The sequence below is a fragment of the Drosophila eugracilis genome, unplaced genomic scaffold, assembly GCF_018153835.1.
Source record: "Drosophila eugracilis isolate 14026-0451.02 unplaced genomic scaffold, ASM1815383v1 contig_75, whole genome shotgun sequence".
NCBI lineage: Eukaryota > Metazoa > Arthropoda > Insecta > Diptera > Drosophilidae > Drosophila > Drosophila eugracilis.
The window spans coordinates 1,400,659-1,428,461 of NW_024573645.1; the positions used below are offsets into that span (position 1 = coordinate 1,400,659).

The 27,803-nt window shown below is 46.0% G+C and overlaps 1 protein-coding gene across 1 annotated transcript; it reads left to right on the forward strand.

Annotated features, from left to right (window-relative positions):
- The first annotated feature begins 693 nt into the window (after positions 1–693).
- LOC108111552 (trithorax group protein osa) lies at positions 694–27,477 on the forward strand. The gene is given in 16 exon segments (XM_017221073.2): positions 694–1,606; positions 8,745–9,038; positions 9,115–9,330; positions 17,530–17,686; positions 17,750–18,142; positions 18,283–19,023; positions 19,089–19,273; positions 19,338–19,589; positions 20,651–20,867; positions 21,128–21,316; positions 22,003–22,449; positions 22,984–23,143; positions 23,335–23,533; positions 23,603–23,684; positions 23,742–27,147; positions 27,149–27,477. Coding segments are annotated over 16 exon segments (8,064 nt in total). The 5' UTR covers positions 694–697; the 3' UTR covers positions 27,366–27,477.
- Positions 27,478–27,803: the final 326 nt, after the last annotated feature.

Consider the following 27,803-nt stretch of genomic DNA (forward strand, 5'->3'; position numbering starts at 1 on the left):
GTGTAAACGCGAAAAATCGGCATAGAAAATAATTACGAAAAAATCATTACTGTGCTGCTGCTGCTGCCCGTTTCATTCGTTTCACACAGAAACTAATAAAGCGAGAGAGCGAGCGAGAGCGACATATGCATGTTGCCTGGTTAGCTAGCAAGTGCAAGTGAGACGGAAAGGGATACGGCGTGTGCGTGTATAGCCGCCAAATGTAAAGAGAGAAAGAGCGCCCCAGCGAGAGCGAGTAGTGGCTGCGCTCAAACTGTGCGAGCGGCAGTGGCAGGGTTGTCAACGCACTGCGAATAGCTTACCGTACGCGGCAGAAAATAAATTATTGTTGTGGTATTAGTGCTGCTGCCTTTGCGAGTGAGCATATGTGTGTGTGTTAGTAGCGGACTTTTCAATACAGAACGATACATGAACGAGTACAAATTATTTATGTTTAACCCGCCCGATTTAGGCCCAGTGATATAGAAAACCCCCTCTATTAAGCTAGACCCCCTTGCCAAATGCTAATCCCCCGTTTTTGATAACTTGCAGCTAACATAACCTCAAAATCGCCGCTGCAGTCGTCGTCATCATCAGCGTCAGCGTTGTTGTTGTTGGTGGTTACCGGTGCTCCATCAGTAGCCACCACAAATCTGGTTAAAATCCGATCCGGCATATCTGGAAGATCGGAAGCGCAGCCAGAAGCTGATGAGCAGCCATGAATGAAAAAATAAAGTCGCCGCAAACACAGCAGCAAGGTGGCGCTCCTGCCCCTGCTGCCACGCCCCCATCGGCTGGAGCAGCTCCTGGTGGTGCCACACCGCCCACCTCGGGCCCGCCCACACCCAACAACAACAGTAACAACGGCAGTGATCCCAACATCCAGCAGCAGCAACAAAATGTTGCCCCACATCCATACGGCGCACCACCGCCCCCAGGTTCCGGCCCTGGAGGACCACCAGGACCGGACCCAGCTGCAGTCATGCACTATCATCATCTGCACCAGCAACAGCAGCATCCGCCACCACCTCACATGCAACAGCAACAGCAACACCACGGCGGACCTGCACCACCACCGCCAGGAGGAGCACCTGAGCATGCGCCCGGCGTAAAGGAGGAGTACGCTCACCTGCCGCCTCCTCATCCTCATCCGGCGTACGGTCGCTACCATGCAGATCCCAACATGGATCCCTATCGCTATGGCCAACCGCTACCAGGTGGAAAGCCTCCACAACAACAGCAGCAGCCACATCCTCAACAGCAACCGCCACAGCAAGCGGGTCCAGGTGGCTCTCCCAATCGTCCACCACAGCAACGCTACATACCCGGTCAGCCGCCGCAGGGACCCACGCCAACGTTGAACTCGCTGCTGCAGTCTTCGAATCCGCCACCACCGCCACAGCATCGCTACGCCAACACCTATGATCCCCAACAGGCAGCTGCTTCGGCGGCAGCGGCTGCGGCTGCCCAGCAGCAGCAGGCTGGTGGACCTCCGCCCCCAGGACATGGTCCGCCACCACCGCAACACCAGCCATCGCCGTACGGGGCGCAACAGGGCTGGGCACCGCCACCAAGGCCCTATAGTCCGCAACTGGGACCGTCGCAGCAGTACAGGACACCACCACCGGTAAGTGCTGCAATATGGGGTTACCAGGCGTTCCTGATGAGACTGTTCCAAAAGTGTACCTTGTTTTTGGACGATCTTAGATCAGCCTCTCTGTCAAATATAAGAATATATGGTAGAATCAGGTGGTTATGCAGAAAATCCTTAAATTAATTACTTTATATAAGAAGGATGGAAGGATTTCAAAATACGACACATAAAAAGATTAAAGATATCAATGAATGGAATTATGTAGTCCGTATAAATATATTGTCTTTAGATACCTTGTTTGTTCTTTCCGTATTTGAAAATTCAAAAATGGTTATTTTGAAGTAATTTTTTAAAATAGATATAATTTTATCCCTTTTAACGTTTTTTATAAATTTTATTTTAATGCAAGTATTGTACTATAAGTAGTGAAACGACTTTACGATTGATTTGCGACTTTTCTATGATAGGATCTTTATAACACATAGAACCTATTTTTAACAGAAGAACCGTTTCACAGAAATTTTAATCGTCTTCCACCAATAAATGGATGGAATGATATTGATTTGTATCAAAAGAGAAGGAATCGAAGGGCCTGGAGACAACCTTTTTCTTTTGCCACAAATTAGCAACTGAATACCGGGAATCTTATCGCCTGGGGTTTCCTTATAAGTATATTCTTTTTTATTTTAGAGCTGTCTTGACATTGACACTGATTTTGATTCCATCGACCCCACACATACATACACAGGGGCATTTCCATGTGCAGGCCTCTTCATGTGTTTCTTGTTGTGGTTGTCGCTGGTGGCTTTGTGCTAGCTATCTCCCTCTCCTTCCACCCACTGCCCACTCATTCCACGGAGAGGGGCTCGTCACGTTTTGTGCACATGTATTCGTGAGGGTGTATGAGTGTGTGTGGGAGGGAGGCTGCAATATTTACTGTTACTTTTTAGGGTTTCGTCTTGGTCGCACTTCATTCAGTTCACTGAAAATTTGCCAAGAGTCCCACTCAAAGGAAGAAGAAAAAAAGGGCAGAAGCAGCAGGCACACTGACATACATAAAGTAAAAACATTGTACAGAGATTCCGCGCCTTTTTCGCCTGCCCCTCCCCCTTAGTTCCCTCCTTCTTTTCTTTCCTCCATATTCCCCCACCTTCTTGACATTTCGCTGTTTAAGTGCCGGTTAATGTTGTTGCTGTTTTTGTTGGGTGAAGCCGGGTGAGAGTAAGGGAGACGGACAATAAGAACCGGCACTTGCCGCCGCGAAGCAATAACAACAAAAGGCCTTTCCGCAACGGTAAAATAAAGAAGAAGCAGTGGATGAACAAGAAAGAGTTTCATACACAACGTTGAGGCATTCATTCACTTTTTTTAGGGTTTTGGGTTTTCCTCCTCTTCTAGTCAAACATTTTCGATGTCTGATAAGGCTATCAGATCTGATTGGAGTTATGTTAAAAGTTTTACCACTCTATCGAAGTAAAGGAAATGGCAGAATAAATCGTAGATATTATTGATAACTATATGATAATAGATAGATAATACAAATAAACTGGAAGTAATTCTGGAGTATTGTTTCCAAAGGCGTTGAAGAAAAATCAGCAATTATTGTTTTGGTGGCACATATCCATTAAAAATATTACAATGATGATGTAACAGAACTTCCTTTAACAATGTTGGTGAAGGTGAATGATCAAATCATCGACAAAAGCTTCAAGTTTCTTGACTTTCTATTGCATTCGGATTCATTTTTATCTCTATTTTTGAGGTGAAAGAACCAAAAAAATATATATCAAAGAGTTTTTCGTTTCATTGTAATCCCTGGTATCGAGAGTTTGCTATCAGTCATGTCAAGCGATAATGCGGTTGGCGTTTACATTTTGTTTAATGTTTGGTTTATTGGCCCCATGGAGTAGCACGTGATATGATTTCACGTTTTGATTTAAACGAAAACCGGTTAATTGTTTTATTAGTGGAGGAACTGTGGCAGTTAGAGGGGCTTACCCCTAACCGTACCAACTCATATCAGTGCGCCGATTCCGTATCTATGTAGTCGTCGGTCTGCTTTTGGCATATTTTTTGATGTCGCTGCAATCGGATCGATTGTTTTTATTTTCATGAATGGTGTGGTGTGTGGATGTAGATGAGATGTCTCGAATGCGAGTCAACGAACTTTGATGCCGACGATTAGCCAGAGAAATATAAACAAATCTATGTGTGAGCACACAAATCAAAGCGATCCGCTAGGGTTAGACATGTGCGATGCGATGTGATGGGATGCGACCTTCGAGAGCTTTTGTTTATGGGTGAGAATGTGTTTGTGTGGATAGTGCGAGATAAAAAAAAAAATATAAAAAAAAGTATAGGAACCGCTGCTATCCAATGTCATGTGTTTGATTGTTTTTGTCTCGCTCGGCGGGTTTGTGTGCACAAACAAAGAAATCAAATTGCCGGTTGAGTGTGACTTACGCGTGCATGCAATAAATACATACGTACATACATTCACAAACATGGGTACTACCGAAACTACAACAACAATGGCCAAGTAGGCACCGTAATCAAAGGCAATAACAGAGAAACTTGTTGTTGTCACAGCTGACTCTCCCTCCCTCACGGTCTCTGTTTTAGGGTAGAAGAAGGAGGTGGTGGAGGAGGAGGGGTTAGCCGGCAAGCTGTGGAGGAAGCAGAAACCAAAACAAAATAAAAATGAAAATCAAGTGAAACCGCGCACAGTCAAAAGAGAGGAGGAGGTGGAGGTGGAGGAGGGCTCGACTATGATGATGACATGCCTTGGCTCACTCTGGCCATCTCTTTCTTCGAGTGCAAGTCAGCTGGCTGCATCCCGTTATACTACTTCTCATATATCCTTCACGTTTGATTCCCCTTTGAGGTCAACAGGTGCAAAGCCAAACAACCACATTTTGGCATATATTAAAGATCTAAAAGGCCTCTTCGTTTTTGGGTGTTTTTCCCGCCTTTATATTTGTTATTTTTGGGAAAAGGCAAAAGGCATTGCATTAACCAGCGTTCTTTTCGTTTGTGTCTTTGTTGTTCCTTTTTGGCCTTCCTACTCCACCTCCTCTACCTCTTGCTTTGTTTTTTTTTTTTAAGAGAGAAAGAGAGCTGCTGTCTTTGTGCCGGCTTGTTTATGCTGTTTCTTAACATGTATGTATGGACTGGCGTGATTGTATGGGAGTGCCTTTAAAGTTTGACCTACAAAAAGTGGAGCACACAAAACCGTTGCCTTTGCCTTAACTGTTATTGTCCCTGGTTGCCGTGGCTCTTCTGCCTCTGCCTCCTTTTCTTTGCCTTTCGTTTGGTTTTTTTTTTTGCCCCCTTTTCTCTGTTCAGATGCATCCCATTGGAAAATCAAGAATTTGCAAGAATTTACTTTACTTACTCTAACTCTAACTCTACCAAAGTCTAAGACTGAATTATATTTTCAGTTTTTTATTACGGACAATAAAAATATTATCTCCTATTATTGATTCAGAAAACCAAATCAGCAGCCAGCCTCAAACTGTATAAAATAGTCCCTTTCAAAAATTGCCACTTCAATTTAATTAAATACTATTACAAGAGGAGCTAAAAGTAATCGGTCAAATTTTTTGTGGAACATTTTGCGACAGTTGGTGGTGGTCGGTATTGCATTGGTTTATTTTCAGTTTCCTTGTTTATCTTTCTGCAAATGCTGTGAATGTGAATGGGCGCATGGTGAGTGCGACATTGTATTAAAAATTACGCCCGTTCGAGAGTTGTGCACGTAATTCCTCCCATTTGCCGACAGCAACAGCAGTAGCAGCCTGCAGGGACATCCCCTTCCCATTGCCCTATTCCTTATTATACCACCCTCTCTTGTCCACCTCTTTGTACAAATACACACACGCATACATACAACCCTTACAACTGCCGGCTTTACCTTTACTGCCACGAAATCGCATTTACCACGTTTTTCCCTTCGCACAATTTATATGCAATCGCCCCTCGTCCGTGGGTGTGTGTGTATGTATCTGTGTCTGTTGGTTATGAAATTATAAACCCAGGATCAGGAGAACGGAAGAGTGGAAAGAAGAGAGGCAAACAGGACCACTCCCTTGGCTGCTGCGCTTTGTTTTTGTTCCCGCGATATTTTAATACATGTAGCCGGCTTTTAGCTGGAAAACCTACCACCATCAGACCCAGAGAACCCAGAACTCAGAACCACCATCAGGCCGTTCTGTTGTTTCCCCCCTCCGATTTCACCGAATTTAATTCCGACCGACGTTCGTCGTTCCAACCGTCATTCGTTCGTTACACTCATTGTATGTGTGTGTGTGTGTGTGTGTATGTCTGTGCCACCGTACGACCCTTGCTGCATTAATTCAAATTCCACTTCAGCTTCTACCCGCCGTTGCCGTTTCTGCTTTTGATTTTCATCCATGATGAGTTTTCCCTTTTTCTTTTTTTTTTTTTTTTTTTTTAACTTTATTTCTCGTTGCCTCGTTCGGTCGCTCCGCACACACAGATACACACGCACACAGCAGAGCACGAAAACCATCCATTCATGTTTCCTGTCACCCTGCAGTGGACCGACCCAACCAACCGACCGACCGTCGTCGTTGTCGATTGTTGTAGTTGCTGTTGTCCTCGTTGCCCGAACGACGGGATCTGGCTTTGGCCCTTGGTTCTGGTTCTGGTTCTGTCTCTGTTTCTGGCTATATAGCTCTGGCTTTCTTGCCTTGGGTTGTCATTCTTTACTTTAGCCAGGGCAACTATGTTCTGCTAATGGTAGTGTTGTCTTATTTTAAGATGGAAATAAAGCCTTTTTAGTAATGGCTACCTTTATGTAGTATAGTTTTAAAATTTCTCTAATTAGGCAAATAAAACTGAATGATCAAATTGTTTTGGAAACAACATTTGTATGCCATTTAAATTTAAGAGCGTAAAGTATGTCCTCGACATAAAACTCTTGAAGAGTTTACCTTTTTTTTAAACCAAGTGTTCGGATGTATTTAAATATGGGGTGTCTTTGACAAATATTTTTACGTATTGGAAGGGTGGGTATACGTCAATAAAATTTGTTTAATGTATAATAAACGGCAAAAAAACAGTTGATTGACACAAACTCACCTGCCATTAGTAACCATCAAAAAACTTTAAAAGTTCTAAATGAAAAGTTTTTGAAGGGAAGCTAAAATAAAAGAATTTAATTAACATTCATATTAAGTTTATTTTAAGTATCCATTGAGGCATTTCAGAATGTCTTTTAAAACAACTCCCAGTTCTTCTTTTCACAATGTTCGCCACATAATATATCCAGTTCTTTCTCATAAAAGTAGCTAGACGGCCAGAACTTCCTTGCCGTTTTGGTTCTCTCGTTCGTTCCCTCATTGCTGTGAGTTTCCATTAGATTTATTGCCACATTTTACTCCGGGCTGTGGCATTCGCAGCGATGTTGTTGCCCGGCTACATTTGTATGTACGTCGCTGTGGGGTTTTGTGTTTGCGAGGGCGAACTGTAAGTCTGTGCGAGCTTGCCAAGCGCCTCTCCACTTGCCATGTCAGACGTTCGCTGTGCTGTGTGCTGCGACTTGGTCCGCCTTGTCGCACCACGTCAAGTTGAAAATCCTTTCATTAATGGCATCCAAAGCTCTTTCCCACACACAGACATGGCACATGGCATGCCTGGTTTTTGCTCGTCCTGCTCCAGTTGTCTGTGCCTCACAGGCCACGTTCCGCAGCGAGGTGTCTTCTACGTCTCGTAGCTCCTTTCCCTGGCTTTGTTGCAACTTTGTCGTTGGCCTGGCCTGGCCTGGACGCCTTTGCACATGCACATGTACATGTGCGTCCGTAAGTTTCACTTTATATTCCACTCAAGTGGATTTCTTCTTCTGGTGCTGTGACGGGTCACGGAGTGGCAGAGGGGACCAGGAGCCAGAGCATGAGCCAGGAGTGGCAGGCAATCGACTGCCCGCGTCCCTGTCCCAAGTTATGCGTCCTTCTTCAGGACACTGCTTCGTAATTTGAACTGATTGGAAAGGACATACACAACTCAGGTCGTTTTTATAGCACTGTGGAGTTAAGCCAAGATTTTTAGATATCGTTCAAATTTATGTAAGAGCCTCTTGAGCTCTTCTAACTCATATTATTTCTTAGACAAATCGTTTAACTTGGTTTTATTGATATATTTATTAGTGTATAAACGCAATAATTTCTACTAGTTATATTAAAAATTATCCCTTAAAACTGAATCCTTGAAAATTTGGAATGGCTAGTTTTTTGTCCTTAATTGTATAATCGAATGTGTGGGTGTTTTCTGCCGTTATAGTGGTAAATATTTCAACTTTTTATTGCCAGCATTTAGGTTCCTTTTGCAGCATATTTTTTGAACTGCTGTCTCCTTTTAATCTGCGCATTTGTGACTGTCAAGTGACAGCACACCCGGGGGTGCGTCGATGTCGCTCCTTTTCACCCCCTGCTACCTTTGATTGTGCAGTGTACACACACGCTACAGTGGGCGCCAAATAATTAGGGGCACTTGTGCAGTCGGGGTCAATTCCAATTATCTTCTAGTTTTACCTCCCAGCTGCACAATCGAATATTAATTGCTGGAAATTTTCCAATGTGGAGAGTCCTAATCCGAGGACATCCACTGTAAGCGTACACACACACTAACACACACATGACCGAGAGGGTGTGTATTTGTGCGCGCATTTACGGGAATTGGTTGTGGAATATCGATTAAAATGATATATACAATAAAATGGAATGTGCAGTGCTGCTCGCACACAGACGAACAACATTGGCGAAGCCAAACGCAAATAATTGATGAATTGCAAGGGGAAAGAGTGTGGGAGGATATAAATAGAGAAGCTAAGAGCGAGAGAGGGACAGAGCGAGATGTCTGTAATTAAAAACCCATGTGCCGTCTCTATCTCTCCCCGAATTTAACCCTCTAAAGACCCACGTGACAAATCCCTGCCATGTTAGAAAATTATAATTAAAATACCTTAGGGGGAGGTGTTAAATTTTATTTTATTTTATAATTTTGTTTTATGTTTTCTAGAACATGTTTAATCTATTTTAAATATAGAAAGTTTTCCCTTAAATGTATGCAAAGGGTTAAACTTTGACACTCATTGGATATTTATGAGTATCCTTCGGCTTTTATTGATTCCATTTTGATTTCCCATCCACAGACAAACACTTCCAGGGGTCAGTCACCCTATCCGCCAGCTCACGGTCAAAATTCAGGTTCCTATCCTAGTTCGCCGCAGCAGCAGCAGCAACAACAGCAGCAGCAGCAACAGCAGGCGGGACAGCAGCCCGGCGGTCCTGTGCCGGGCGGACCACCGCCAGGCGCCGGACAACAGCCGCCGCAGCAAAATACACCGCCAACATCTCAATATTCGCCGTACCCGCAACGCTATCCGACTCCGCCGGGTCTACCGGCGAGCGGACCAAACCATCGAACTGCCTACTCGACGCACCAGGTTAGTTTTGTTAGTTAGAATAGCAATGTCCCTTTGCAGAATTCAGAGTTAACTGATCAATGTTCTTCATTTACAGTATCCCGAACCGAATCGACCTTGGCCAGGTGGGTCCTCGCCCAGCCCCGGTCCCGGACATCCCTTGCCGCCCGCCTCGCCGCACCATGTGCCACCACTGCAGCAGCAGCCGCCACCACCGCCACACGTCACCGCCGGTGGACCGCCGCCCAGCAGTCCTGGTCATGCGCCCAGTCCGTCGCCACAACCCTCGCAGGCGTCGCCCTCGCCGCACCAGGTAAGCTAACTCATTCTTTATAAATAATTATTATTGGAATGTTAGCAATTTTAATTCTTATAAAGGAGGAAAAATCTTTAATAAGAGGAAATGTTTTCCTCTAGAAAGTTTAAGCATTATGATTAGTACAAATAATAAGGCACGGAGTGCTATTACTATTTCGGCTTAGCCATCTTCCAGATGCCTAGGATATTTCCCTACCTTGTTTACGTTTCTCAGTATACACTTAGATATAGAATACGAGACTGAGGAAATAGCTAACCCAATTATATTACGGATGTATATGAATGTTCTCATTTATATAATATACTAAATGTTGGTATAAATGGCTATAGATACTTCCAGCCAAAATGCCATTTTCTGAATAGCTTAGAATGTGAAATACCGCTACTGCATTGCTAGTTGTTTGTATGTTCTATACCTGTACTATAATAGTAGCTATAACAGTACTACTTGAAAGAGAAGACACATGGTATTAAGTTCTAATCGGACACTGTTGTATATTTACCCATAGTATGTTATGATAATAACAGCTTTATATGGGCAAGCACATTTGCTATTTGCACATTCATTGGATGTTTTGCCATGGGACCACCCAGTAGTAGTCCCCCCATTCACGACGACTCGTGTTGGCAGCTTTTCTAGATAATACACATTGAAAGTGGGTCAATAAACTGTGCTGCGTGAACAGCACGTGAACTTGACTCATGACGTCACACATACGTCTACGTTGGCGTCGCACTCTTTACCTGCGATTCTCATTCCCCCCACCCTAAAAATGTACCCCAATCCCCAACAGCCACCACTACCCACCGCTCGTGCGCCACCTTGCCCAACACAAGAGGCAGGCAGTCTACAAAAGTTGTTCAGGTCAAATGTTTATGCCTGGCCATGGCACTCGTAGTCACTTGTACTCATACTGGTACTCATACCGCCCGGTACCCGGTACTCGCACTCATTTTTGGGTTGAGATTACTCTCCTCCGGCTGTTTTGCCCTGTCTTCCACCCAACGCCCTTTGGGTCTTTATATTTTGTGTGGTTTATGGTGTATATATTTTTATTTTTACCTAAAAACCTCCCACTTTTCCCCTGAACTTGAACCGCTATCACATCCGCACCATATGCCGCCCCTTTACCTTAACTTTAAAATTGCTTTTAGCCTTATCGTTGTATTTGTTGTTGTTGTTGTTGCTGTCGGCTGCCTTGATTTGTTTTTATGAATTTTAATGATTTTTATTTTGTTTTGATTACTATTTCTTTCGGCGGCGGCATTTTCCCCTTTTGTCTTTTGGTTTATTTTTCGCATCGCCGACAGTCTGGTTACCCCCACCTCACCATTGTGAGATCGTTTATGCACGTGTCATCAGCATTTGTGGATTTATTTCTTTGCTAAATCATATCGACGCCATTAAATTTGCTGGATTTCAACATTAAGAAGGGGTTCAAAAATGGTTTGTTGTTCTTTTTTTTTTTTTTATAGGTAAACCTATTTGAATTGTCTGATTCGATTTTACCCCTCGATATATCCGATATGTAAATACTTTTTCAAAGCCACAGTATTATTATATTGGCCGCAGCTGTGCATGTGATGTTGGGCCTGCGGATGTGTGCGTTTGCTTTGTACCCCATTTATTCATTCAGCATGTCCGCGACCGTCGTGTCTGCCCCCTTCTTCTTCTTCTCCTCCTCCTCCTCCTCCTGGTTTGCCGTGCTCCACCCCCAACCCCCGGTTCGGTCGACAATCCTCCTGTGCCTCATACCATTTCTTTATTTCGTATTTTGGTTTTTTCCCCCTCATTCCCTTTATATTTGGTATGTGGCATGTGTATGCAACCAACACACTCGCATGACTACACTCAAGATCACACACAAAGCGTCTGTTACCATATATTTGGGTCAATGCCAAGGTCATTGTTGTTCTTGTTCTTGCTTTACCTCCATCTCCTTCGCGTCGTCGTCGTTGTTGTTGTTGTTGCTTAGCGGGTTGTTTACATTTTATGTGTACTCTCATTTTGAACTTACGATTCATCAACTCAGGCCCCCTTTAGTCGCTATCCATCAGTTTTTTTAGCCTTTCTTAAGGTTGCAACATAACGCACAAAAGGCAAAACTGTAGTTCAAATATCTCTAATAGTTATTCACAACTATTTTTCTTTATGTAACCAAGAACGGACCTTAAAAACTCCTTATTTTCCAAGCCAGAAATTTTACTGAATTACCTAATAATTGAGGAAAAAAAAAAAAAATTGGAAAATAGTTATTTCAACTTTATTGCACTCAAATTACTTTACAAAATCAAACCAATCGTTTTTCCTTTACATTATAATTGGATGTTGCAAGGTTAAATCCGCGTTTCTGGCCAATTCAAAGTGAAACCAGCTGAAAACGAATCAAACCGAAACGAACGAAAAACGGTAATCAACCGCCGCAGCCAACACTCATTTTAAGCCGTTTCAAAGTTTTGGGGGAAGTCCCCTCCGCCTCGGCCATTGTTATTTAAGCTGGTCGATTTCGTATTGCATTTTGTTGTAAGCTGCTTTAAATTCGACGTGTGCTGCGTTGTTCCGAGCGGCTGTATTTTGCAGAATAAAAGCCAACTGTGGCAGCAATAATATTCAACTACTGATGGCTTTTAACCATTTGCTTTTGCAGTAAACACACCTTTATAGCGTGTTATTTAAGCTACCATTTGGCATTTCCATTGATTTTCAAGAGCATATGTATGGATGGAGGTGCCCCATCGACGTGTCCTAGTTTTAAAAACTTATTTCAAGATGACTGTTCTGCGTCAAATACGTATGATCATATAAATACATATATTCTCTGTGGGCAATTGGCATGACTATCTTCATGCCTATCAGCATCTGAAATTTGCGGGCCAGGCAGCACAGCACAACTGCTGCATTCATTTAATACCAGCCGAAATTGTGTGTGGTGCAGTGCACACGGTTGGGACTTTGGGTCTGAACTCGAACCACCGGCATGCGAATACGAATGCTATTGCGATTGCGAACCCAAAAGCCCCCTGAGCCACATGGCCCGGTCCCTGCCTGGCCTGGCCCCGCCCGGCCCCTCTCTCTGCCAGTTGGCCTGCCAACTGCCAATGAACAATTTTGCCGGTTTTTCTCCGTCCGTTGTTACTGGGATTTTAGTGCTCCACTCATTGCTGCGTTGTCGTTGTTGCTTTTGCTTTTGCTGTTATTGTTGGCAGCGGCGGCGGCGGCATCATCATCGTTTTTCATTTTAACAGGCGGCGCAGCCAGGAAAAAAGGCAAAAATAAAGTCTAAATAAAAAGAACGGACGTTCATTTCAGTTGCCGCAGCTGCACAGCGAGAAATCAAGCCTTAACTTATTTAGTTTATTTTTTGGTTATATTAGTAAACTTTTGATTAAATATTGCCTTACTTGATAAAGGAAATATTAATTCTATTTATCTAAAAGATAAAGCCTTAAGCTCCATCATTGTTTTGTGGTTTGTTCTTTAGTAGACATTTCTTGAGTACTTAAATATTAAGAATAAGGATAATGATTTAAAAAGGTTTATGCTTATCTATATTTAAAATATCTTATTAAAAGCCTACGCTATTTATCTTTCTGTGTACTGCTTCGTTTTGAACGCATACGAATTTATATCGTATAGAGAGTCGTGTGATTGTGCGCTTGTTTTTCAGTTCACTCGTTTGGATACACACCACGAACGAAACGTTGCGAACGAGTCGGGTCGGATTGGATCGGTCTGGTCCGGGGCTTTGGCTTTTGCCATTGCTATTGCTTGCTCTGGCTGGGGCTCGGGCTCTGGCTCTTGCCGGTTCTGGCGGCTCTGACTGCGACTCTGGGCTGTGTGTTTTCGGTTGGAGCCCAGTGTGCGATTCATGGGACATTTGTCTGAGCTCTCAAAGTGGTTGACTGCCAGCGTTGGCTGTTGTTTTTTTTCGCTTTTACTGCTGGCAGTGGCGGGCTGTTGGTCTGTCAGCTTGCCAGTCTGACAGTCTGTTAGTTTGCCATATTGTAAGTGGTCAGGGGGAAGGTGCAAGGGCAGGGATTGGGGCCGACTGACTCTGCTCTGCTGGCAAATCCAACCAACGTACGAACGAAACGATACGAAACATAACGAAGCAAACCAAGCCCAACCGAAGCGAACAGATCCAAAGCGACTTCTGCTGCTGCTGCTGGTATACGAATATGAGAGTAGATTGTCTGTGTCTCTATATACAGTCAAACATCTATAACTCGAATGATTATCATAAACAAAGAATCAGACATTTTTGGGATAAGCTGAAAACCCATTATGTTTTTTATGTTGATTATTTTCAATCAAACTTTGCCAGCCACAATTCTCAGTAAAGGAAATTATAAAAATACTGTAGATTTCCGTTTTAGGAATTTGTTCAATATCAAACTTTGGATTTTTATCAAACAAATTCTAATAAAATACATTTGCTATTTATAAAGATTTGAAAACATCAAAAGAGTTTTTCTTATCAAAAAGCCTTTATCGAGTTCATTTAAAAAAAAACAAAATTTGTGGTTTTGATAAACATTAAACATCAATGTTGTTTTTACTTCAAAAGCGTGAATTTTAAAGATTGAATTTGTAGATCTTCTCAAGGAAGTTTGACTGTATATTCATTTGCCTGAGTTCCCTTGTGCAATGTACGCCATGCACACTCAACACAATCTCCACACAGACTTTCGATTCGCTCATAAAATTTCCAGCAAGCGCAAACAGAAATTGCATGAGCATGGAGTCGAACGGTGGAACTCAGAATCGCATTCAGAATCAGAGACACAGCCAGAGTCAGAGCCAAACCCAGACGGAGAAACGTAGACCCGGAGAACCTCTCCCACACTTGGAAGATGTCTAATGAGCGACAGTCCGACTGGCTGTCGCTCAGCTGGGCTGTGTTCTTTTTATATATCTTGTCGTTGTTCCCTGGCTCTGAGGTTAAACCCCTCCGATCCGTAGTCGTACAAGCTGAGCAAAATGAAAACCATTGCACTTGAGGGGGGTGGAGTTTGCGAGCGACGACTATGTGGGATGTGGTGAACTATTTTCTGTTTGTTTCACATTCTCACTGCTGCTACAGTTTTTGAGGTTTTTATACCCTTGCAGTGGGGCATTATAATTTTTACTGAGATAAAATTTAATGGAAACAACTTTCTTATCTTCTCTTTAGTTGAACTAAATGTATAGTTACCATCAAATTGGTATTATAATATAAGCAATAGTTTGAATTATAAACTTTATATCCCACCATTATCCAGCTTATTTAAAATTTTCTAATTAGTAACGCAAAACCTTATGGCAAGGGTATTTCAAGCTACGATATGAATGTTTTTGGCCATTCCCTCTTGTTTTCATTTTTATTATATCCCCGAGTTTATTACTTTTTTCCTCTCCGACGACTGGCTGTGTTTATAAATTCCCTGCTGCCTGGCCCCCATTTCCCCCTTTCGATGGGTTCGTGTGTGCCGCTCCTTTGTGCATTTAATTCTCTTATTTTTTATCTCTTCGTTGGCCGCATAACAAGCACATGTATGCCAGTCCTTGTTTTCGGTTTTTTTTTTCCTACCTTTTTGCAACGCTCGCTTGCCACATTCATTCGCTAAAGGTTTTAAGGTGATAAGCCACAAAGGTCCCACCAGAGCATCCAGTACCGCCGGTTCCATCGGCAGCAGCAGCTGACAGCCAGACATAAACATACCTACCAACCCAACCGACTAACCAACCGACCAACATGCATATTCTTTATTTAAATGAACGTCCACAGATGACACGGCATAAAAAGCGGTGAAGTGCGCTTTCGAGGGCCAAAAGTCGAACTTGTGGCCAATGCTGCTACATCATCATCGCATCTTGAGAACGAAAGATGAAAGATGATGGGTTTTTTATTTCTTATATTTTTCAAGTGGGGTCCAAGGGCGAGATTCCCCTTCTCCGAAATCGTGCCCAAAAATCGAACTCAACACTTTTGGCGCGCAAATCTTGGGTTGAACCTTATTTCGCCGCTGATGAATTGGGAGTGACGGCAAAGGGGCAAGAGTGTGGGAGGTATTTTTTTTTTTTTTTGTTATTTGTGTTTGCTTCGCATTATTTTCGTTATAAATGATTTCATTGTTGTTGTATCCGCAGCGCTTGTTTTTCTTTCCAAGTAATTTTTCTACGCGACCACAAACGCGCGCACACACAGATACACATTCAGAATACAAACGTGGGCCGCTTGTTGTATTTCTTGTTGTTGTCCTCCTAACATCTAACCCCTCTACGCCCCTTTGGACAAAGCATTCTATCCGGCCTGGCCTTTAGCTTTGCTTCTTCTTCATCTGCCCGCCGACTGCTTTTGCTTTTGATTTTGCCAGCTTGCCTGTTTGCTTGCTTGCTGCTTGCTTGCTATTCTCGTCATCGTCTCGCAACTCAAGTGGTACACCCCCCTTGAGAAACCCCCTTGCAAAAATGCGAATACGAATACGAATGGCCTGGTCTTGCCTGCCTGCCAGTGCCGCTGCCGTCGTCGTTGCTTATTTCATTTTATTATATTCCAACATTTAGAGTGTACGTGCCACAGTATGGGTGTGTATCTGTGTGTGCATGTTTCTGTTCCTTATCTACGTCTTTGTCATCGTTGCCGTTGCCGTTGCCCGTTGCCTTTCGTTCGCTTCGAGCGCGCCATAACTACCACAGCCACTTGCCCGATCCCCGGGTAGTCGTAGCCTCCATCCGTCGCCTAAGCGCTCCCCCTCTGCTCAACCTCTCTCAACCGCCCCTTTGGAACGCTTCAAGTTGCAGCCGTCCGTCGCCGACGCTGTTGTCGCTTGCTTGCTCGTTCGTTCGTTGGTTGGTTGGTTGCTTGCTTGCTTGGTTGTTCGGTTCGTTCCACATAGCTTTTATGCCCCGCTCCGCTATGTCGCCCCGCACCTCATCCATATCGCCATCCTATACAACACCATACTATACCATACCATCCCATGCCGCCGCCTTGTGCCGTCAGTTCGTCGTCGTACATTTCATTTCACTTCACTTAATTTCTCAGATACCAAAACGAACAGCGTTCGCTCGTTCGTTCGTTCGTTGTATTTTTCTTTCTGCTGCCGCTGTGTCTGTTCAGTGGCTTATTTTATATATATTTTAGGGGGTAACTAAATATTTAGAGAGCTATTTGGTTTGAGAGTTGGTTGGTTAAAATATTTCCATGTCTCAGATACTTTTAATTACTTTGATTAAAAATATTTCTTATTATCGGTACAGAAATGGGTTTTTCGGTTATAGGTCTAAAAATTATCTGTACCTTTTCCAAATCATTCATTCTATCATCTAAATATCTTAATTTTAAACCATTTCCAAGTTAAAGATAGTTTTTCTTGGACATATAATACATTTTATATATTATTTGACACCCCTTTTAAGTGCGCCCCTGTTGCGACTGAGCTCTCTCTCTCCTCTGGGGTTTTTGCCATGGCCCTGTGTGTGAGTGTTTCGAATTGCTGTCGACTTAAGCTTTATGTGCACGTCTGCTGCCGCTGTTGTTGTAGCTGCCATGTGTGTGCCAATATGCGAGTGTGCGAGTGTGGGGCTGTTTGTGTGGAGCTTTTTCTTGATTTTCTTATAAGTTATAGGCGGCAAAAAGTTAAAGTCGTGTCGCATCGCACCGAGTTTCTGGTGCCTGCAGACTGTTTTAAGAGTTGTTATTGTTCGAGCAGCTTGGCGTTTATGAATTCGGATTACTCCCCCCTGACCGGGTTATAATAATTGTGAGCTACGGGTAAGTGGGAACGGTGAAGGAGTCGCAAATTCCTTAGGCAATGTCAGGAAAGGTCGCGGGACGTGCGGGGGGACCTGTGCCGTGTTTTACCCCAACTTCCCGGAATCGTCGTCGTTTGCAAACAACATTTGGCATCAGAATGGGCCCAAAACACCCACCCGAAACATCTGATTGCCATGAATATGTTTACGGTGGTCTACTACTACTACCAACTCAAACTCAATCTCAGTCATATGCTAGCGTACATATCTGTGTGCGTTGGCAGTTGCTTAATTGCGGTTGCCGCTTGGCTAATTCATAGTTGCTATCACTTTCATTTAAATAAATAAATACTACAAAAAAAAAATGCCACCTGCCGGCCGGCATTTGCTGCCATTGCACTTGATTGAATGCACATTAATAGCGGAACTGGTTCCGGTTTTCTTTTGCCATTCCAGGAGCTAATTGGACAGAACAGCAACGACAGCTCCAGCGGCGGGGCGCACAGTGGCATGGGATCTGGTCCACCCGGCACTCCCAATCCCCAACAGGTGATGAGACCCACACCCTCGCCTACCGGCTCATCCGGTTCGCGTTCCATGTCCCCGGCAGTCGGTGAGTATTGAGTTATGATTTGTCCACGATGCGAATCGGTCTAATTACCCATTTATTTTGCAGCCCAAAACCATCCAATTTCGCGTCCAGCGAGCAACCAGTCGAGCAGCGGCGGGCCCATGCAGCAGCCGCCGGTTGGAGCGGGAGGCCCACCGCCGATGCCACCACATCCGGGAATGCCAGGAGGTCCGCCCCAGCAGCAGCAATCTCAACAGCAACAAGCATCGAATTCAGCCTCTTCGGCGAGCAATTCGCCACAGCAGACGCCGCCACCGGGTCCGCCGCCCAACCAGGGCATGAACAACATGGCCACGCCCCCACCACCACCGCAGGGAGCGGCAGGAGGAGGCTATCCGATGCCGCCGCACATGCACGGAGGCTACAAGATGGGCGGACCGGGACAGAGTCCCGGTGCCCAAGGATATCCGCCGCAGCAACCACAGCAATATCCACCAGGTAATTTACATTATTTTTTTTAAATGCAAAACTAAAAAAGGCTAGTTAATATCCTAAAGTTTTTTTCAACTTATGATTTGTTCATAAGATGGCAGCTATCCGTCTATCTGAAACACAACTAATCGTTGGCTTATTTCCAGGCAACTACCCGCCACGCCCACAGTATCCGCCTGGCGCTTACGCCACCGGACCACCACCGCCACCCACAAGCCAAGCAGGAGCCGGTGGTGCCAACAGCATGCCCTCAGGGGCCCAAGCTGGCGGTTATCCAGGTAGGGCCATGCCCAACCACACTGGCCAATATCCGCCATATCCGTGGGTGCCGCCAACACAGCAGCAAGCCGTACCTGGCGGAGCTCCCGGTGGTGCTATGGTTGGGAATCATGTGCAGGGCAAGGGCACACCACCACCGCCAGTAGTGGGCGGACCTCCACCTCCACAGGGTAGTGGATCACCTCGTCCACTGAACTATCTGAAGCAGCATTTACAGCATAAGGGCGGTTATGGAGGAAGTCCGACACCACCACAAGGTCCACAGGGTTACGGCAACGGGCCGACCGGAATGCATCCAGGTATGCCGATGGGCCCACCCCACCACATGGGACCTCCGCACGGACCCACCAATATGGGTCCGCCTACTAGCACACCCCCGCAATCGCAGATGCTCCAGGGTGGTCAGCCCCAGGGGCAGGGACAAGGCCCCGGCGGCGGACCCGAAAGCGGGGGCCCCGAGCATATATCGCAAGACAACGGGATCAGCTCTTCGGGCCCAACGGGAGCCGGAGGAATGCATGCGGTCACTGCGGTGGTTACTACCGGACCGGATGGAACTCCAATGGACGAAGTCAGTCAGCAGAGCACGCTCTCGAATGCATCAGCGGGTGAGTAGAAATGGGTTGTACGCCTTCGAAAGATTATCGACTGATTTGATTTTTATTTTATATAGCATCCGGCGAAGATCCACAATGCACCACACCAAAGTCGCGCAAGAATGATCCCTATAGCCAAAGTCACTTAGCCCCGCCGAGCACGTCGCCTCATCCAGTTGTGATGCATCCAGGAGGCGGTGGCCCCGGCGAGGAATATGACATGAGTTCGCCTCCCAATTGGCCACGTCCGGCTGGTAGCCCGGTAAGTAAAAATTCATTTTTAAACTAAAGTTTCTTATTGACTATCTATATTTATATTTGTACAGCAGGTGTTCAATCATGTTCCGGTGCCGCAGGAGCCATTCCGCAGCACCATCACCACGACCAAGAAATCAGACTCGCTGTGTAAGCTGTACGAGATGGACGACAATCCGGATCGACGCGGCTGGCTGGATAAGCTGCGGGCGTTCATGGAGGAAAGGCGCACGCCGATCACAGCCTGCCCCACCATCTCAAAACAGCCACTCGATTTATATAGGTTATATATTTATGTAAAAGAACGTGGCGGATTCGTCGAGGTATGCAAGGTGCCGTAGTAACTCCTTTTACTAACTTCTTTTTAGATTTACTACTAGCAAAACCAAATCAACCAAACCAAACCAAAACACCACCAACGTAGTTAACACGAACCAAAACCAAACCATATCCAAATTAAAGAAATATTCACATAAATAGAAACAATCAATATTGTGATTCGGCTACAGCAAACTAAAGTCAAGCCACCCAGCTACTTATGTACCAACCTTTTGACCCAGCATCAGCCTCCGATCCATGTGTCCAAAACTATAGCTGCATCCTGAGTATAGCTTAGCTTTCCATGGGCAAGCTTTCCTTAGGAAAAAGCCAATGCAAATGTTGTACAGCCTTGGTTTTCCCCTAGATTGCATGTTCTAAGCCGAATCCAAGCACAACTTGGTCTTACCTAAAAATATTTTTTGATCTCAAATACCTTAATATGTATCAGGCATGCCCTCACATTTATTACTTCAATTTCAAAAAGGTTAAAGACCTATTTCTTTGCTAAAATTACAATTAAAATATGCATACCACGTTTTCGGTTTTTACACTTTGATAGAGAATTATTAGCTGAAGCCTGAAATTCAAAAACTCATCGAAAGCATCTATCAATAGATTATCAAGGATTTGAATTATTGATTGCTATCTTTTTCTCAGCTTGTCCTGTTTTTTAACCTTTTAATTTGGCATATTAATTTTTAAAGTCTTATGCTTTATTTTAAATCTAAATGCTGAATTATTTTAACAAGAAATTATGCAATCTATTATTATTTTATTGATTGGTTTTAATTGGAACTCTTTATTGAGCGTGTGCTACTCCTTAATCTTTAGTAGTTCCCTTATCCTATCCTTATTTGTCCAAATTTTGTACGTAGTTCTTTGATTACCTTAGTATGTTTGCTCAAACCACAACAAAAAAAAAAAAAAATGCATCCACACAAAATCTGTTTGTGCTCGCAACCTTTTGATTCTCTTTTATTCGATCGACACTTGAGTCATGAATTTTGGAGGCCTATACCGTAGTCTCTTAACTAAAATCGATGCGATTCTCTCCCTCCGTCAGGTGACCAAGAGTAAGACCTGGAAAGATATTGCTGGACTCCTAGGCATCGGTGCGAGTAGCAGTGCGGCATACACGCTGCGAAAACACTACACCAAGAACCTACTGACCTTTGAGTGCCACTTTGACCGCGGCGACATCGATCCTCTGCCCATCATTCAGCAAGTGGAGGCGGGTAGCAAGAAGAAGACGGCCAAGGCTGCGTCGGTTCCTTCGCCAGGTAAGTGTTTAGCAAGTGCAGCGTGTGCTTCCAATCCCACCATTTTCATTTCACACCCGATGCTTAATTTAAATTTTATTTTCGTTTTTTTCTTTTATGTTTTGGCGCACTTCCCGATTTACGCGTTGACAACTTTTTTCACCACTTTTTCCTCGCTCAATCTTTCAATTTCGAAAACGACAACGAAAAAAACGAATCTACAAACAATTTGCAACCAATCGGTGGTGGACATTTGGATGCTGGAACTACAAACTCCACAGGCTCGTCGAACTCTCAGGACTCGTTCCCGGCCCCGCCAGGCTCCGCTCCAAATGCGGCGATCGACGGCTATCCCGGCTATCCGGGTGGCAGTCCATACCCGGGAGCCAGCGGTCCGCAGCCTGATTATGCGGCTGCTGGTCAGATGCAGCGACCGCCCTCCCAGAACAACCCGCAGACTCCTCATCCCGGTAAGAATCAGTTTAAATGTTTCTTTGATTTATTTTATTTATAATGGCATAAGATCATTTAATATTAACACTGTACAAATTACATAGCTGTCCGCTTATATTAATTAAGTTAGAGTCACTATAAGAGTTGATTAAATGTATGTTTATCAACAGTTTAGATATAGTAAAAGGGCGGCTATGTCGATTTGTACTCTGGTTACAAGAGTTACTACTCATCTTGCCACTATGATACATACTATGTTGATTTAATTTTGTGGTAAACATTTTGTGTTTGGTATCTTTGTTTTTGATTAATGTTAAATTGTTATCTGATAGATGATATGCTTCTTCTCGAACGTATTTCGCCTAATACCCAACTTTCTGTACATATATATACGTGTATTTAAGTACCATATACGACTTTAAATGTTTATGTTGATCAATAATTATTAATTTGATGTGTGTATTTTGTTTATTCATTTTTATGTTTTTGTAACGTTTGTGTGGGCGCACTACTAAAATATATAACTCCACAACCACAACCACCACCACCACCACCAACCACCATCACAACAACGATGCTTCCATGTATCTCCACCACCACCAAAACAACAACAACAAAAACAATTCATTTGTGTGATTCATTGACTCATTCATTTCGATTCATCCAAACCAAATCATCCAAATCGTCGCTTGCCGCCCCTCAGGCGCTGCCGCAGCTGTTGCCGCCGGCGATAATATAAGCGTGAGCAATCCCTTCGAGGATCCCATTGCTGCCGGTGGCCCGGGTTCGGGAGCCGGTCCTGGCCCAGGTTCAGGTGCTGGATCCGGTGGTGCCGGAGCTGTTGCTGCTGTAGGCGGTGGCCCACAACCACATCCACCGCCCCCACATTCACCGCACACCGCAGTCCAACAGGCGGCTGGCCAACAGCAACAGCAGCATCCACAGCATCCTGGACTGCCGGGTCCACCACCGCCACAGCAGCAGGGGCAGCAGCAACCACCGTCGGTGGGCGGTGGGCCACCACCAGCACCACAGCAACATGGGCCTGGTCAGGTGCCGCCGTCACCTCAGCAGCATGTGCGCCCAGCCGCCGGAGCACCTTATCCGCCAGGTGGCTCCGGCTACCCAACGCCTGTGTCTAGAACGCCAGGTATACTCATGTTTTATTTTGCTCCCTCATCTCTTTCTTTATCCTATTTTTCACATTTTCCATTCATGTGCCATCGTTTTTGTTCGTCTATCTGTTGCTTACTATTAGGATTAAGTTTAACTATTGATTGTAAATATTCTAACTAGTTTTTAATGTTTGCATGGCTAGTTTAATGCATTTAAAACTTATATATAATCTACTCTACTATATTATGATTGTTCTTTTAATTTTAAGCACCTTTTTAAAATTATTTTATTGGTATTTCTATACTGAACACCCTTCTTCTAAATTTGTTCTTGGACAAACCTAACTTCTATTTGATTTAAGTACTTTTATTTTACTTAACACTACCTTTAATTTATTTCGTTTTTCAAATTGTATGCCATTTTCTTTTCATCTTCTTAGTTTCAGACGGATGTTTGATATTTTAGAGGCCGTCTTTTCGTTAACGTTTTAATATTTGTATTGAGCAAGCAATTCTCAGTTTTCTTAGAATCCAACTTATCATACTTTTTTTGTGGATCATTTTTGCAGGCTCACCTTATCCATCACAGCCCGGAGCTTACGGGCAGTACGGCACGAGCGACCAGTACAACGCCACTGGGCCACCCGGCCAGCCATTTGGACAGGGTCCAGGACAATATCCGCCGCAGAACCGCAACATGTACCCTCCCTATGGGCCGGAGGGGGAAGCGTGAGTGCACCAATTAACCCTCATCATACCCCCAAACACATCGACATCCAGACACTTACTTCACTATACACTCACCACTCTCTGTACTGTAGCTGCCTGATAAAAACTCACTCACTGGACCTGAGATTTGATGCTGTAGCTTGGTACTGAGAAAAAGTACTAACTTCTTGTTTCTTTCGTCTATTTCACAGTCCTCCAACTGGTGCCAATCAATACGGCCCTTACGGCAGCCGACCCTACAGTCAGCCACCGCCAGGTGGTCCCCAACCGCCAGCTCAGTCGGTTGCGGGTGGACCGCCTACCGGCGGAGCTCCTGGAGCACCGCCCAGCGGCTCTTATCCCACGGGCAGGCCCACTCAGCAGGACTACTATCAACCACCACCAGATCAAGTAAGTCGATCGTCTTTATAACTTAACGATTGCTTTTTATTAACGATAAATGCGTTTTAACTTTTACAGAGTCCACAGCCACGGAGGCATCCTGATTTCATTAAAGACTCACAGCCCTATCCAGGCTATAATGCTCGGCCCCAGATTTATGGTAAGTCATCGAGCACTGAGCGTACAGCAAATGGTTACTAATAATGTATCTAACCAGGTGCTTGGCAAGGCGGTACTCAGCAGTATCGGCCACAATACCCAACATCGCCTGCTCCACAAAGTTGGGGTGGTGCACCACCACGTGGTGCAGCGCCACCACCAGGAGCACCACACGGGCCTCCCATACAGCAGCCGGCAGGAGTGGGCCAATGGGATCAGCACCGTTACCCGCCGCAGCAGGGTCCCCCTCCGCCACCTCAGCAGCAACAACAACCTCAACAACAACAGCAGCAACAGCCGTATCAGCAGGTGGCTGGCCCTCCTGGACAGCAACCGCCACAGACGCCGCCTCAGTGGGCACAGATGAACGCTGGACAAACTCCGCAGTCAGGAATACAACCACCTGGTTCACCACTGCGTCCGCCCTCCGGACCAGGTCAGCAGCAAAGGATGCCCGGAATGCCGCCGCAGCAGCAACAATCGCAACAACAAGGTGGTGTTCAGCAACCACCACCGCAACAGACCTCGCATGGCGGCGTTCCATCGCCAGGACTGCCACAAGTGGGACCCGGGGGAATGGTTAAGCCGCCTTATGCCATGGCACCGCCACCGCAACAAGGTGTGGGTCCGCAAGTGGGACAGGTGCCTCCTAGCGGTATGATGTCCCAGAAGCAGCCACCGATGCCGGGCCAGGTCATGCAGCAGCAGCCCTTACAACAGCAGCCTCCCCCACATCAACATCCGCATCCTCATCAGCATCCGCAGCACCCTCATCCGCACCAGATACCACCCAATCAGACAGCACCCGGTGGATATGGCCCGCCAGGAATGCCCGGTGGCGGAGCACAGCTAGTGAAGAAGGAGCTGATCTTTCCGCACGATAGCGTCGAATCCACTACACCCGTGTTGTATCGAAGAAAACGGCTTACGAAGGCAGACGTATGCCCAGTCGATCCATGGCGAATATTTATGGCCATGCGATCCGGTCTGTTAACCGAGTGCACCTGGGCGCTAGATGTGCTGAATGTGCTACTGTTCGATGATTCTACAGTGCAATTCTTTGGCATTTCAAACCTGCCCGGCCTGCTGACTCTGCTGCTGGAACACTTTCAGAAGAATCTCGCTGAGATGTTCGATGAACGGGAAAACGAGGAGCAATCTTTGCTGCTAGCTGAAGAGACAGTGGATGACGATGCGGACAGCGGCACTGTAATGTGCGAAAAGCTTCGGTCCAGCGGACGTCAGTCCCGATGCGTGCGCAGCATCAGCAGTTACAACCGTAGGCGACACTACGAAAATATGGATCGCAGTGGAAAGGTTGGAGCAGGTAGCGACTCTGAAGACGCCGATGAGGGCATAGATTTGGGCCAGGTGCGAGTACAGCCCAATCCTGAGGAGCGTTCACTGCTTCTCTCTTTCACACCCAACTACACGATGGTCACGCGAAAGGGTGTGCCAGTGCGCATCCAGGCAGCCGAGAACGACATTTTCGTGGATGAGCGCCAAAAGGCGTGGGACATTGACACTAACCGCCTGTACGAACAGCTGGAACCCGTCGGCAGCGATGCCTGGACATATGGTTTCACTGAACCTGATCCTCTCGATGGCATTATTGACGTCTTCAAGTCAGAGATTGTAAACATTCCATTTGCACGCTACGTTCGCTCTGAAAAGAAGACGAAAACGCGGACGGAGTTGGCGACCACAACAAGGAAGCCGGATATAAAGCAGGAAGAAAATAGTTCAGGGGAGCAGACGTTTAATAAAAAGAGGCGGCTGGTCAGCGGCGGAAGCAGTAGCAGTGGTGCGCATGCCGAGGGTAAAAAATCCAAATTGACGAATGATGAATTTGCCCAACCAAATGCCGAAGTCAAAAAAGAGCCTGGAACTGTGGACAGCGATTGTCGCCCCATTGATATGGATATCGAAGCACCCCAGCAACGTCTGACCAATGGTGTGGCACCCAGCTCATCAACCCCCGCCGGTTTCGATCCCCGGGCAACAGCCAAAGATGTAGCGCAAGTGCTTCAGCGAAGACGTGACTCTAGCTTTGAGGATGAGTGCTACACACGTGACGAAGCGTCCCTACATCTGGTCAATGAGAGTCAAGATTCGTTAGCGCGTCGCTGCATTGCCCTTTCCAACATCTTCCGCAACCTGACATTCGTGCCCGGCAACGAGACGGTGTTGGCCAAGTCAACCAGGTTCTTGGCGGTACTAGGACGACTGCTACTCCTAAACCACGAGCACCTGCGTCGCACTCCGAAGACGAGGAACTACGATCGCGAGGAGGATACAGACTTCAGTGATTCATGCAGCTCACTGCAAGGGGAGCGTGAATGGTGGTGGGACTACCTGATCACAATTCGCGAAAACATGCTGGTCGCCATGGCTAACATAGCCGGGCATTTGGAGTTGTCGCGGTACGATGAGCTCATTGCCCGGCCCTTGATTGATGGTCTGCTTCATTGGGCCGTATGTCCGAGCGCACACGGGCAGGATCCGTTCCCATCGTGTGGACCAAACACGGCACTTTCGCCACAGCGCCTGGCTCTCGAGGCGCTCTGCAAGCTGTGCGTAACGGATGCCAACGTGGATCTGGTTATTGCCACTCCCCCATTCTCACGACTGGAGAAGCTTTGCGCCGTTCTTACCCGACATCTGTGCCGTAACGAAGATCAGGTGCTTCGAGAGTTCTCAGTGAATCTGCTGCATTACCTTGCCGCCGCCGACAGCGCCATGGCTCGTACTGTGGCTCTTCAGTCCCCGTGTATATCCTATCTGGTGGCTTTCATCGAACAGGCTGAGCAGACAGCTCTGGGCGTGGCGAACCAGCACGGAATTAACTACCTGCGTGAAAACCCCGACTCGATGGGCACTAGTCTCGACATGCTGCGGCGAGCAGCCGGCACCCTGCTCCATCTGGCCAAACATCCGGACAACAGGTCACTCTTCATGCAGCAAGAACAGCGGCTGCTTGGCCTGGTTATGTCGCACATCTTGGATCAGCAGGTGGCTTTGATTATTTCAAGAGTGCTTTACCAAGTATCGAGAGGAACAGGGCCCATACACTCTGTGGAGTTTCGCCTGCTACAGCAGCGCCAGCAGCAACAGCTGCGTCCTGGTGCGCCAGAGAAGCAAGCTGTTAGTGTAGGAGGAGGTACGGCAGTGAAAACGGAGTCTACATCGGCGGAAACAAGTTCAACTGAAGCGAAATCTGCAACAGCAACCAGCACAGCAGTGGTAAACGATGAGAACAGCAACAGTAGCCAGCAGTTGCCACCAGCAGCGACGTTTAACGACGTGAGTAACAGCAGCACCAACAGCAATAGCTGCGGCACGGCCAGTAGTAACCAGACGAACAACAGCACCACCAATAGTAGTCATAGCAGCAGTGCAATTAGCAGCCAATCGACGCTTACGGTGGCTGCCACGTCAGGAGCAACTCCAAGTGCAACATCCGCCTTCATTGGCCAGCGAACAGCAGCAGGTGAGCAAAGTCGCTGCAGCGGCGGCGGCTGCTGCGGCCTTAAGCAATGCCAGTGCAGCGGCAGCAGCAGCTGCGGCAGTCGCTTCCGTTGCACCACCCACGTCGTCTACGAATGTGTCTGCCGGAGCTGCAGTTGCACAACCAGCGGCACCGCCGCCAACCAATGCAGGAACAACGACAGCCGTTGCGTAGTATACAACAATGATGCCAGCGTCCTACTACTGGCCACGTACCCCCCGAGGGGCAGTCGACTAAGCTGGAGTTGGAAGGAAGAACAACGGGCCGAGGAGCAACTCCGAGGTGCAAGATCAGGAAATGATCCCTGAATCGGTGTAAAGAATGCATGTAAATTTACTTAAATGGCGCCTAGGATGTAGAGTCACGACGGGGGAGAAGGCGGTGTATGAGCTCCAAGGATACGTAAACGGGAACTCAACAGCAGCAGGAGCGGAAGCGACGCCTGCAATGTCTCTACGATGGAATGGCTCACCTATCCATCACTGTAACAGTCAATACAATAACAACTGTATATTTTTTCACTCAAATCTAAAAATAGTAAATATGATAACTGAACCCTAAGCATTAAGCAATTGCAACAGCAAAATTATGATAATACGAGACGGAAACTGT